Source organism: Triturus cristatus, chromosome 5_2, assembly GCF_964204655.1.
Source record: "Triturus cristatus chromosome 5_2, aTriCri1.1, whole genome shotgun sequence".
Lineage (NCBI taxonomy): Eukaryota > Metazoa > Chordata > Amphibia > Caudata > Salamandridae > Triturus > Triturus cristatus.
In genome coordinates, this window is record NC_140588.1 from 1,092,248,941 (window position 1) to 1,092,262,698 (window position 13,758).

The following is a 13,758-nucleotide window of genomic DNA, read 5'->3' on the forward strand; positions in this document are numbered from 1 at the left end:
GAGGAATGGCCGCTGCAGAGAAGCTCTACTTGTGGTCCTGGTCTTCTTCCCTTCCAAGTCCAGGATCAGAGGAGGAATGGCCGCTGCAGAGAAGCTCTACTTGTGGTCCCGGTCTTCCTCCCTTCCAAGTCCAGGATCAGAGGAGGAATGGCCGCTGCAGAGAAGCTCTACTTGTGGTCCTGGTCTTCTTCCCTTCCAAGTCAAGGATCAGAGGAGGAATGGCAGCTGCAGAGAAGCTCTACTTGTGGTCCCGGTCTTCCTCCCTTCCAAGTCAAGGACCAGAGGAGGAATGGCAGCTGCAGAGAAGCTCTACGTGTGGTCCTGGTCTTCCTCCCTTCCAAGTCAAGGATCAGAGGAGGAATGGCAGCTGCAGAGAAGCTCTACTTGTGGTCCCGGTCTTCCTCCCTTCCAAGTCCAGGATCAGAGGAGGAATGGCAGCTGCAGAGAAGCTCCACTTGTGATCCTGGTCTTCCTCCTTTCCAAGTCAAGGACCAGAGGAGGAATGGCAGCTGCAGAGAAGCTCTACTTGTGATCCTGGTCTTCCTCCTTTCCAAGTCAAGGATCAGAGGAGGAATGGCCGCTGCAGAGAAGCTCTACGTGTGGTCCTGGTCTTCCTCCTTTCCAAGTCAAGGACCAGAGGAGGAATGGCAGCTGCAGAGAAGCTCTACTTGTGGTCCCGGTCTTCCTGGTCTTGCTGCTTTTACTGATCTGTAAACCTTCTGGGGGTCTGGGAAACAGATGAGCCAAACATAGGCTGGGGGGGGGGGGGGGCCGGGGAGGGGGAGAGTACTTATCTTTATCTAATGGCCCAAGGTGCACAGCCCGAGCCAACCAGTGACCTGTGGTTTGAAGAGGTCTGACCCCTCCAGTCCTCTGGGACACTTTCTCATCCTTTTGATGACCACATTTGCGAGATTCCTGCCCTGGCAGCCTCTGAGACTAGTTTGAGCTGGCTCAGCTGTGATGTGTATCCTCCATGTCTGGAGGCTCTCTTTTCAGGCGAGTTGGCCACAATACAGGAAACAAGGGAGGGGTGAGGGGACCTATGTAAAAACAAAGGGACTGGTATTGCTGGACCCCTCCCTGCCACTACGACTTCAGCCTACACAGCTGTGGTGTTCGAGATGGGTATCACCAGCACTTAGCACAAAGAAGACTGCCACCTTGTGCAGCACATATACATGGGGTCCTGTGGAACTCGGCACCCCCCACCCAGTTATAATCAAACAAACTCACACTCAAGAGGCATTCGGCATACATGTCTGAGACCCCCCTGCCCAGTTATAATCAAACAAACCCACACTCAAGAGGCATCCGGCAAAGATGTCTGAGACATGTAAAAAGGTAAGACCCCCATTATCCAAGGCTGAATGGACCATTCCCCCACTACAAGGATACAGATAAAAATGTCTGTGCCCGTGCAAGACAGTCAAAGCATAGATTGGGTCCCGAAGACAGGAGGCTTTGTCACTCGAAAAGGGTGCATGTTGGGGGCCCCCCTAACATCAGAACCGAGCTCAGTTGATGCCGTCCCATGTGCAACCATTGTCCTCATTTCTCTTGATCTGATCTGGCCGGTCTGAACAAGTGTTGTCCTCGTCTCCATTTATGTGTCGATCCCCCAAAGTAACTGTTATTGTTTCCTTTTCTCTGCTCCGATTGGCAGATTTATGTTTGCTGCGTTGATTCGATTCTGCTGCTGATTGTTGTCTTCATCTCTTCCAGCCATCCAGCTCAGTGAGAGCGGCAGCGACTCTGATCTGGAGTCTCGTGGGATGAGACACAAACAGCCCCACATGTTGCAGGAGAACACACGCATGGGCATGAGCATGGACAACGACGAAAGCATGATGTCCTATGGAGGAGATGGTGGGGGCATCACACACGTGATTGAGGACAGTAACATCAGGCAAGTACTGTGACAGGGGCATTTACCAAGCTTCCCAGAGGTTATTTTCTTCTTAAGCCAGCTGCTGTTTTCAACTTGGTCGTTCTCTTGTGTCTCTCAGTCCTCGTCTGTTCGCATTTACTGTTGCTTGCCTGCACTAAGGTCGGCGCTTGGTTTTCAACATAATGCCAACACTGAGCTATGCATCAGTCTGTCAATGACGTGCAATCAAGACCTTTTACGTTGTTCCCGGATCTTACTTAAACTGAAAGGCAGATGATGACAAAGATGATGTCCTGAATATGGTCTTCTTGTGGCTACTGAACAAAAAATATCCACTCACATGGACCGGAATGCCTTAAACCGTTTGCACAGCTACGACTCTCTATGCCTCCATGAAAAGGTGGTCATCACTTGATAAGCGATCAGTCCCATGTAAAGCAACAGTGGCTTCAGAGGTCTTGTTTCTGCAGTTTGGTACTTGTAATGCAGCATTTATAACGGGAATAGCAAAGCTATAAGTATCATCATGCAAAGAGGACTCCGTCACTGGACGAAGGTACTACCCGCTGTCAAGTTGTACCTGAACCTCACCATATGAGTCTTTTGAACACTGCAAACACTATACTATGTTCTTTCAATAAACATGGCCGGCAGAAGGGCAGACATGACATCATTACTATTTCCTACTGAATTCTCTTTCATCGTCAGTAGTGGAAGGGAGGCATTTTTTATATTCCCTCTGTATATTTAGTTAAGGTTAAAAACTTATTCCATAAAGTTATCTCTGTCTTCTTCCTTTGTTTTCCAGCCCCACTCCTGGCATCACTGGTGTGAGGCCTACACTACCACCTGTGCAAACAACTATGTATTATTTTACCTACAAACAAGATATTTAGTATAGAATATTTTAATGTAAGTGCCTTTTAAAAAAACTTTTTGCATATCTATTTTTTCATTGTTAAAAACTTAAGAAACAAAAGGCCTCTTAATGGCTCTAAAATGTGTGCCACATTGTAGGGCAGCTTGAGTCCATAGGTACCTCAGGGAATTAGGTCTGCTAGTTGGCATTGTACAGCCCTTCATTAACATCTTTAGAACAGCAGTAACAGTGGAGCCTTCAATTGACCAGCACCTAACCTATTGTTACTCTCACAGTACCAACCCTCTATTTAAGGGAAATTCGTGTGCACACTCAATGGCACCCACTGTTACAATGCCTATTCCCTTAGGAATCAGAGTATATACCAACAGAAGAGAGGTGCACCACACGAGAAACTTAAGGACACAGAATTCATTTGTAATTATAAAATTTCTTCAGAGATCATTCCTTATATTCATTTTTATGATAATTTCAAGAGACATGACATTCAGTTCATATGACTCTACAGAAAGACCAGCCGACGCGTTTCGTCCTGAACCAGGACTTCTTCAGGGCACTGAATTGTAACGGAGACCAAAAAAAAAAAAGGTATCTTCCTGAGTGTTCACCAATCTTTTAAACTTTCATACTGAAAGGCAGAGTTCCATCCAATCAGATAAATTAACGCCAAAACCGGGTTATTAATGGCACAGCTGAGATCCAGTGGGTTCACGTCGCAACAGTTCCACAATCCCAGGAACCATACACACTTAAGTACTTGGAATGTTCCCATTTATCACTGTCCCAATATTCGCAATATGCTAGTTGCAGGTCCAAAGAGCAAAAAAGAATCTCCAAAGGACAAATTAATGGTCCAACACCCAGGCGAGAAAAAAAACATCTTTCTGCTCCGAAAGTGACTAAGCAGAACTGCATATAGATCCAGAGCTCCGCTCCCTTTTTATGGCGAGTGAGAAATCCTTTCATATACTTTTTTCCAGTGTGCAAGGAAATGATGTCCCCACTGAAGATTATAGAGCTCAAAGCATGCAGTGACTGACGTAAACAGATAATAGTTATTGACCGCACGAGGCCTGGTGTTTGGGCTTGGGTCACAACTCCAAAGTGTGCGGGGGAAATGTGCTCTCATGCACCCAAAAGGGGTCTCAGGCCATGTAGTGAAGCTGAATGTCACTGAACACTGAAAGAAGCCATGAGCCTTGCACAAGTCCCGGTCAAGGGCACAGGCCCGGTCCCGCAGCAGGTCTTCTTCACAGTTTGTCATACGATTAGTGAAAGTCTAAGAAGAAGCAGAAGCGGTGAAAGCTGGACTCTACCCCATCCCACCACACTCTGTCCAAAGAGCAGTCTGGGGAAGTGGGGGGGGGGGGGGGGGTCAAGAAGCCAGCCGTTCTTGCTCCTAATCCCTGATCGAATAGCCGATTCCACAACTTGTCCTGCTGCTCAGCAACTTTCCTCGGCCATCGGCGATGCCACAGCAAATCAAGGCCTTTAAAGAAGCCCAGATGTGTATTTTTGGCACTCTTCCAACTCCCTCTAGCTCACCTTTGGGCCCCCAGGATTGATTAGGGCCACCAGTCAGGAGCCATCTGAGTCCCTCAATCCTACCCCCTGGTTCCTCACAGACTCTGCACCAGTTCCTTCTTCATCTACACCATCCCGATGTTGCTGCCACTGGAGCTTGGCCCTCTGCCAGCTATGGTGTCCGACCACAAACCGAATTCATCTCGACCAAGATTGCGCCATTACTCCACTTCAGCGCGTCCGGTTCCTGTGCGCTGTGAAGACACAATGCTTCCTCAGTGGCGCCATCGTCCTTTTGGCTCAGATTCAGACAAATGTTTGCCACCACCTTGATGTTTTCACTCCACGTGACGATGCCAGTGTGTACATGGATTTGCAGGAGGAAGTGAGATTGATACTCCCTTTCTACGCTGTGGATTTTGCCCCTGGACCTCCAATGGAGAAGAGTTTCATCTGCTGTAGGAGGTAGACGTGCAGCTGAGGCTCGGGACATTCAAAAGCCTTTTCTTGTACTAAAGGCCCATGTCCTTACTGAGGCTTTGCTCCCTGAGCCAGCCCCATCTGAAGCCTGACTTCCATTTAATGAAGCCCTGATTGACACCAATTTCGGGACTTGGGCTAAGCCTTGCTCTTCCCACCAGTGAGCGGGCCGGTGGCCAGATGCCAACAGCTGGTGCCTGGTGCTCTTCCTGCCAGTGAGCGGGCAGGTGGCCAGATGCCACAAGCTGGTGCCTGGTGCTCTTCTCACCAATGAGCGGGCAGGTGGCCAGATGCCACAAGCTGGTGCCTGGTGCTCTTCCCACCAGTGAGCGGGCCGGTGGCCAGATGCCACAAGCGGGTGCCTGGTGCTCTTCCTGCCAGTGAGCGGGCAGGTGGCCAGATGCCACAAGCTGGTGCCTGGTGCTCTTCTCACCAATGAGCGGGCAGGTGGCCAGATGCCACAAGTTGGTGCCTGGTGCTCTTCTCACCAATGAGCGGGCAGGTGGCCAGATGCTACAAGCTGGTGCCTGGTCAGCCAGATTTACGTACACAGCATCCTGTTCCTGAGAGTTAGATGGTCCTGGCTTCCACTAGAAAAGTAAATCCTAATGTTTTCCTTACATGTCCTTCAAACAGGGAGTCAAAACCTATTGAGGCTTTTCTGGAAGCAGGTGCTCTCCTCTCCTCTGCCTGCTTGGCATTGAGGGCACTCAGTGCGGTCTGTCTCTTAGTTCGTTATACGTATGCCCTGTGGGACATTGCCAGTGAGAGCTTCCGGAAGAATGTTGGACTTCTTTGGCTCAAACTATTCCGTTCGTCTAGGATGTAGCCAGGTATGTGGTTATGGCTGGCCTGGATTCTGCTTTTGGCGTGTAGTGGTGCTTTGCTGACATGCATTGATGCAATCTACTTTAGTTTCTGGAGATGTGCAGGCATCCCTTATGAATATGCCTTTCAATGGGTGCTGCATACTTGACAAAAAAAGCTGACTCTGCCCTTCAAAGCTTTAAGGAAAGCAGAGCCACTACTAATTGCTTGGGACTTTCCACCCCCCTCCTCAATGTCCCTATCAGTTTTGCTCCTTCGGAAGTCGCTCCACAGGTCTGACATACAGACAGCGCCAGGCCCCGCCAGCCTCACAGCAGCCACCCCAGTCCTTTCGTGGCCCAGGACGTGGATCAAGCAGACTTCACGCAGTTCACCAGGGACAACGCTTTGCTCAGGCTCCTGCCCGTGGGGCATCAGGCTCCAAACCGCTTTAGTTTATTGTAGGAAAGTGCCCAAGGGCTGCAGCACCTATTGTGCCACCCTTAGAGGCCCTGCACTTTAACCCACACACACTGCCACTGCATGTTTTGGTGCAGAGAGAAGTGAAGAGTCGACATGGCACACATTCCTCGGTGCCAAGCCTGCAATCCACTGCCTAAAGCCTAGGTAAGCCACCCCTCCAGCAGGGTGCACTAGCCCTAAGGTGAGGGTACAGAGGCATGAGCCCTGTAACCCTACAGTGTCTAAGTCAATTCTTAGACATTGTAAGTGTAGTAAAGCCATAAAGAGTATATGGTCTAGGAGTTGGTAACTTCGAACACCACAGCTCCATAATGGCTTAACTGAAATCTGGGAAGTTTGGTAGCAAACATCTCAGCACATTAAACCCACACTGATGCCATCGTAGAGATTCCCCCTGACCAGCCATGGTGTGGTTTGTGAATGGCTGCCTGCCATTTTCCACCCCCAGGCCTCTACCCAGGGGTTTCTGGACCCCTGGGTAGAGGCCACCGCTCTCTAGGTCCAGAAACCAAGCCCATCCAAGCAGAGGTGTCATGCCTCCTCCCCCAGGATGGACTGTGCCCAGGAAAGCAGAAGCTTCAAAGGCCTTTGGATGCTGTCCTTGCCTTTTACTGCCCCCAGCAACTGGCACCCACCGGTTCTGACTCCCACTTTGGGCAGGAGAATCAGCGGGAGAATCAAGCTTTGAAGAGAGGTGTTCCCACCCATGCCAACCTCACTCCGCAGGTGGGGGAAGCGAGGTGATGAACACACTTCAGTCCCCTCCTTCTTGAAGATGAGGGGACTCAGCCAATTAGGAAGAGGCACATGGCCCCTCCCACTGGAGGGTGGCATAATAGGGAGTGTACCCACCCCAAGGAAGGGGCCTATTGGTCCCGACCTGTACACCCCTTTAACTCCCCTAAACCTATTTAGGGGCAACCCTGAACCTTGCCTCTACAAATTCGAGGAGGAAAGAAGGACCAAAGAGCCATGCTGACCCAGGAAGGAGAAGAGGACACCAACTGCCTTAGCCCCAGCCCTACCCGCTGTCCCGTCTACGACCTGCCTAAAGCAAGAACCCCAGCGAGTCCAGCAGCCAGCAACCCCCAGAGGACCTACTCTGCGACCTTCCCAGACTGTCTCCAGTGAGCTCCAGATTTGCTCACCCAAAGAATCGCCTCCAGTATCCGGATTCCATTGACTCCGCTATTCTGCACCCGGCGCCCACGGCCCGAGTTAGAGTGGCCCAACACCCAAAAAAGGTCTCCCCAGCGATTCTGACCTGAGATCTGGTGATGCCCGACCTCCCTCAAGACTCCTGACGACGCCTGCAGCCTCAACTTGAAGGTTCCCCCCCGACCGCGACTGGAGCTGGTAAGAAAACCCGATGCCAGAAGACACCCATTCACCCGACGCCCCCACGTCCTTGGGTGGCCCAACCGACGGTGTCCAGGCATCCCCCAAGATCCCAACTTACCACTCCAGCCAGAGGTTACCTTCAAGAAGTCTCCCCGCCTGAGCCTTCAGCATCTTTCCTAAACCAAAGGTCTCCATTGGAAAGCACAGGGTCCCCAAAGTCTGTTTTGCACCCTGCACCCAACCGCCCCAGTGCCACTGGCGGTGCAGCACCTCTGCTGGCCGTTGGCCCCTGCAGTGCTGACCTTAAACTTAGGAGATTTGCTCCCACACCCGAGTGGCCTGCTTGTCAGCAGTCCCTGAACGAAGGCCCCCTTAGCCCCATTGGCTAACATTGGGCCCCTGCACCCAGCCGCCCCAGTGCTGCTGGTGGTGCAACTTGAGTGCCCATCTAGACCTTGGGGAACCTTGGTCCTAACCCCCAAAGCTCACTCATTTTTCTCCCATTGGAACCCATGTTATAAGATTTTGGGCCTAAGAATGTTCTAAGTGTGGAACTGTTAATGTATGGAGAACAGCAAACTCAATTGCAAAGTATAAAAGTTGTACTTAGTTTGTATGTAGAGATCCTAAGGTGTGTTATCACCACCTCCAGTACTCAAAGTAGCCCAAACGTAATCTGAAAGTACTTACTGTATTATACAGACTGCATTTAAAAGTGATACAAAGCTGTAACATCTGCTATTGCAAGCACGACTGCATTTCCTTGAACAGTCTTGCATTTGAAAGTATATACAGGTACCAAAGGTGTTTTATGGGTACTGATATGCAGCTTGCTCGGTCCCGAGCTGCTGGAAGGCTTTTCCTTTGTCTTTGAAGCCTGTCTGTGGAGCCTGGCCCGGAGGCGGGGCTTCTGAAGTTGTTCCTCTGTCTCGACAAAGGCCTTCAGGCGAAGTTTTGACCGGAGCCTTCTGTTTATCGGGTGGGACAGGGGCATGGACGTTTGTACTCACTCATTGACCTGGAGTGATGTGGTCATTGGAATCATCGGCTCCGGAGACGATGTCTAGCTCCTCTGAATCTTCTGCCTCTGGAACATCAGGCCTTCGTTGAAAATGTCGTCTGGCACCGGAGCAGCCTGTTGAGCCATAACGTGTCGTCGAGCCCGGCGATCACGGATAGTCTTTTTGGATCTGAAAGAGGCACAGGCTCGCAAATCCTTTTCCTCGTGTTCTGGCGAGAGGCAAAGGTTACAGACCTTGTGGTGGTCACTGCATGGAAGTTTAGCTCCACATCGGGGGCATTTTGTAAATGGAGTCCTTTCCATTAGCCGTAATCCCGAAGGGCGCCGATAGGCCCAGCGGCCCGCGTTGACGACCGGAATCGAGGAGTTTGGAGTTAGCGCGTTGAAGGACACACAAACAAAACAATACCGTCGAGTGGTGATGGTTGCGAGTCGAAAAGGTTTGGAAACATGGTACCAAACCACCTGGCAGGATCTTTAAAGTTCAGGCTGATGAGCTCAGCTGGCGATGCCTGGCAGATCAAGAATGCAAACACAAGGAGATGATGGACGGAGCGAACTTTTCAGCTAGCTTGAATCCAGTGGCAAAGTGCGCAATGGACCCATGTATGGGCATACCCTTCCAACATAGGGCAAACAAAGCTAACACAAGGAGATGATGACGGAGCGCTGAAACTATTCAGACACTCACCCCCAGTCACAGATCTGGGTTGAATCTATCATCGTTCTTTAGCTCACTTCGCCACCCCAGTTCGGACACAGCTATATGCAAATCGGTTTTGACCCTGTGCCTCATGGGACCAGTCAAGCCCGAACTGCCAAGCCATGTCTACCCTGGACCGCAAACAGGCATCCGGAGACCCCTTTCGGGCTAACTGCCCTCACCAGCCTGGCAAGCTTGAATCAAGTGGCAAAGTGAGCAAGGGACCCATGTCTGGGCATACCCTGCCAACTTAGGGCAAACAAAGCAAACACAAGGAGATGATGGACGGAGCGCTGAAACTTTTCAGGCACTCACCCCCAGTCACAGATCTGGGTTGAATCCATCATCGTTCTTTAGCTCACTTCGCAACCCCAGTTCAGACACAGCTATATGCAAATCAGTCTTGACCCAGTACCTCATAGGAACAGTCCAGCTCAAACTGCCAAGCCAGGTCTTCCCTGGACTGGAAACAAGCATCCTGGGACGGATTTCGGGCTGACAGCCCTCATCAGCCAGGCTAGCTTGACTCCAGTGGCAAAGTGAGCAAGGGACCCACACCTGGGCATACCCTGCCAACTTAGGGCAAACACAAGGAGATGATGGACGGAGCGCTGAAACTTTTCAGACACTCGCCCCCAGTCACAGATCTGGGTTGAATCCATCATCGGTCTTTAGCTCACTTCGAAACCCCAGTTCAGACACAGCTATATGCAAATCAGTCTTGACCCTGTGCCTCATGGGAACAGTCCAGCCCAAACTGCCAAGCCTGGGGATGAGTGTCTGAAAAGTTTAGCGCTCTAGATTCATGTGTCCTCCCTCCCCTCAGAAGCTTGTAAGGATCTCAGAGCTCCTAATTAATTAATAATTTCGACTACATACGCATGGTGCACCTATCTATGCGCACTCGACATGGAATACATGTGCTCACCTGCTGTGTGAAAAACTCTGTGTGAAAAACTAAGACGGAAAGAGTGCCTATATGCATAGTGAACCAAGGGAGGAATCTTAGTACATTTGTGACTCCAAAGACTTCTTCAAAGAAAAGCCACTTACAAACGTCCCAACCTGACACTAGATCGCAGGAGTACGTACTACACACTAAGAACAGATGCTTACAGGGTAAGTAAAATTTTCCTTCATGCCTATCTTATGCCTTTGAAACAGTTGAGTCAATCTCAGCCTTCCATAAAGGGTGTTAGTAATATTTATTTCTTTACTAAATACAAAGGTTTGTTAATTTAATTTTTGATAGCATAATTAAGGTTTCACAGAAATGATGTTACACCCAGGACTAACTGCACCGATCTCAATGAAGCACTCACATCTAGACAGGAGTGTTACTAGGACTAGTGCACTTGCAAAAATGTAAATTTCTTCAACACCATGTTCTCTTTTTCCTTACAGTTATGAAAGCTACGAAGAGCGAGGCCCAAAGTCCAACACGCGAGACACAAGCTTCAGCAGCATGGGAGGGTATGGAATCTCCGAGGAAGATGAGGATGAAGAGGAGGAACGCCGCCTTGGGCCAAGCGTGCTAAATCAGGTTCGACTCTCCGAAGACGACGATAGTGAAGAGTTTCATTCCATTGGTGGAGATAGTGATCTAGACTCTGACAACGAATAACAGGATCCTTCGGTTTTGAGAAGGAAGAATCCCAAGGGCCGTGGCAGATCACAGCAGAACATATGAAGCTGTGTAACCACCTCGGTGCAAGAAGACTGCAGCCGCCACAGCAGCGGACGCCACTGAAAAAAACATGGCCGTGATCGCTGGGTTAACCTTGGCTAATGGAGACCGATGTTTTGCAAACACCACCATCAGCCAAGGAAGAGAACTGTGATCTGAACACTAAATGTTCTTATCAACCCGATTGCAACTCCCATTTTAGCCCAAGATGGGTAGGGTCAATGCAAGCGTCTTTCCTCGAGGGGAGAGGTGGGGCGATCCTATCTGCTGGAGATGGGATGTGATGTCTGCAGCCATTACAGTTCATTGAGCGATCCACAGAAACTGCGCGCTCCAAAGAAAAGGCAACAGCTCCAGAGACAAGCATGATGCTTCACCAGAAGCAACTGAGATAGACCTGATCATGTTAGGTGTGGTCCATGCTGCTCGTTAAAATCTGGAAGCGTGGTGCTATTTTAACAAGTTGCATTACCCTGAGAACTTTGTAATGCTCTCAACAGAAACACTAAAGCAACTTTTTAAAGCTCTCAACTCAAGCTACAGTATCTTTTCACTTTCAGTTCCTTTTTCCACTTAGATTGTGTGTCCGTTAGAGCTTATAGGAGGCCTTACTGCTGCTAACAACTTCTGTAACCCAAACCAAGCTTCAGACAAAGAGCATCTCCCAGGTGATGGAACTCGTGTGGCATTCAAAAGTTGTCCGATATGTTTGATACTGATCCCCTGGACCCAGCAATTCCAGAATGCAAACTGTAGAGAGCATTGAAGCATGGACTCCAAGACAACCAACAGAAGTAGATGTATGCTCTCCAGTACAAATGTTGCAAAGCCCAAACCGCTGCCACTGTCCCTCACCTCTGTGTCTGGTAGGTGTTACGCACCTGATGCTCACGCGACACACAGCCAAAGCTGGGACAAACCCTTAAAGCTGACATCAGCCAGGTAGCAAAGTACTAATGGCGATGTGGCAAAGACCCCTGAAGGTGGTACATTTAAAGCATTTGGGAGGACACGCCAGTCCGGTTGACAAACTGCATCATTCTTGGTTAATGAAAGAAGAGTGTGAGTTTGGTGTGTGACTCCCTTTATGAATTTGGATACCAGGTGGAGTATTAGAGGTCACCGCTGAGCTCGCCATTTGCACTTCTCAGGGCACAGATGCTGTCACCCGCAGTGCCCGACCTCCTAATGCATCAGACAGGCGGCCACGTCAGCTTCCAGTGCCAGAAAGCCTATTGTGGCAGACAGTCTCTCCAAGTGAGACGTCCTGATATTTCAGATTGGCTACTCAAGCCGTCTTCCTGTCGTATCACACCCTTGCTTCATCTGATCGTCTTTTCCTTGAGGTCATTTGCCCTGCTTGATAGACTTCTCAATTGGAGCTCAAATACTGAAGACTAGAGCCGAAACGGGCCCTCTCCAGTGCACTGCTTTTATACTGTGTTCTACATTGTGCTTTTGATATGTAAATAAAGACAACATTAGTGTATCCTTATGTTTATTTAAGATTCAGAAAGTCATTCATCAGAGGTGTCATAATATAGCTGCGGAACAGAGATGTGCTGGTTCTAGATCTTAGGATAGCAGGGTCCCTGGTGAGGGGTGCACCCGTGTGAAGGTGAGGATAGCAGGGTCCCTGGTGAGGGGTGCACCCGTGTGAAGGTGAGGATAGCAGAGTCCCTGGAGAGGGGTGCACCCATGTTATGTTATGTTATTAAAGCTTGTAGAGCGCACGGTTACCCTGGGGTGTCCTGGCACTAAGCACTGAATACCTGCGGCAGAAAAGATCTAAAACTGGGAGAAAAACTATGTATTGAGGTGTCTCCTGAAAGAGGTGAGGTCGGAAATGCTTCTCAGAGTGAAGGGCAGTTCATTCCAGGCTTTTGAGGCACCATAAACAAAGCTTCTACCCCCCAAATTGTCCTCTTAAAAGAGGGAGTTTTCACCTGTTTAGAGCCTGTAGACCTTAGATTTCTGCCTGGAATGTACCATGAGAACTTAGTTTTAAGAAACTCAGGACCCATCCCATTCACCATCTTAAAAACAATACACAACTCCTGGAAGCGAGATCTCAGATGTATTGGAAGCCAATGTAATTCTTTAATTTTTTTCTTAACTGAGATAAATCTGGGTGTTCCCGTCAACAGTCTAGCTGCTGCATTCTGGGCAACCTGCAGCCTATTCAGATGTTGTTTTTGAATATTGAGAAATAGACTGTTACAGTAGTCAAGACGCGACATAATAAGTGCTGTCACTACCGTTCGCAAACTCGCTTCAGTCAAAAAGAACCTAATTTTCCTGATAATTCTGAGCACCATGAAGCATGCGGAGGTCACCGTGCTTACATGGTCTCCCATGGTAGTTTATGTGGGTGTGAGTATAGGAGTCCCTGGAGAGGAGTGCACCGTGTGGGCGTGATGATAGCTGGTTCCTAAAAGAGGAGTGCACACCTTGTGGACGTGAGGATAGCAGGGTTCCTGGTGAGGGGTGCATCCGTGTGAAGGTGAAGATAGCAGGGTCCCTGGAGAGGGGTGCGCACCCTGTGAATGTGAGGATAGCAGGGTCCCTGGGGAGGGGTGCGCACCCTGTGAACATGAGGAAAGCAGGGTCCCTTGAGAGGGGTGCGCACCCGTGTGAAGGTGAAGATAGCAGAGTCCCTGTTGAGGGGGTCACCCGTGTGAAGGTGAGGATAGCAGGGTCCCTGGTGAGGGGTGCGCACCCTGTGAATGTGAGGATAGCAGAGTCCCTGGTGAGGGGTGCACCCGTGTGAAGGTGAGGCTAGCCAGGTCCCTGGTGAGGGGTGCACCCTTGTGAAGGTGAGGATAGCAGGGTCCCTGGTGAGGGGTGCACCCTTGTGAAGGTGAGGATAGCAGGTTCCCTGGTGAGGGGTGCACCCGTGTGAAGGTGAGGATAGCAGAGTTCCTGGAGAGGAGTTCACCTG

At 49.9% G+C, this 13,758-nt stretch overlaps 1 protein-coding gene across 1 annotated transcript in view; it reads left to right on the forward strand.

Annotated features, from left to right (window-relative positions):
• The window catches only part of TAF1 (TATA-box binding protein associated factor 1), a 303,188-nt gene extending 290,882 nt beyond the window's left edge, over positions 1-12,306 (forward strand). Inside the window, exons 39-40 of the mRNA XM_085608461.1 lie at positions 1,726-1,909; positions 10,535-12,306. Coding sequence (XP_085464587.1) covers positions 1,726-1,909; positions 10,535-10,754 — 404 coding nt within the window. The 3' untranslated portion in view covers positions 10,755-12,306. The remainder of the gene's footprint in view (positions 1-1,725; positions 1,910-10,534) is intronic.
• The last annotated feature ends 1,452 nt before the right edge of the window (positions 12,307-13,758 follow it).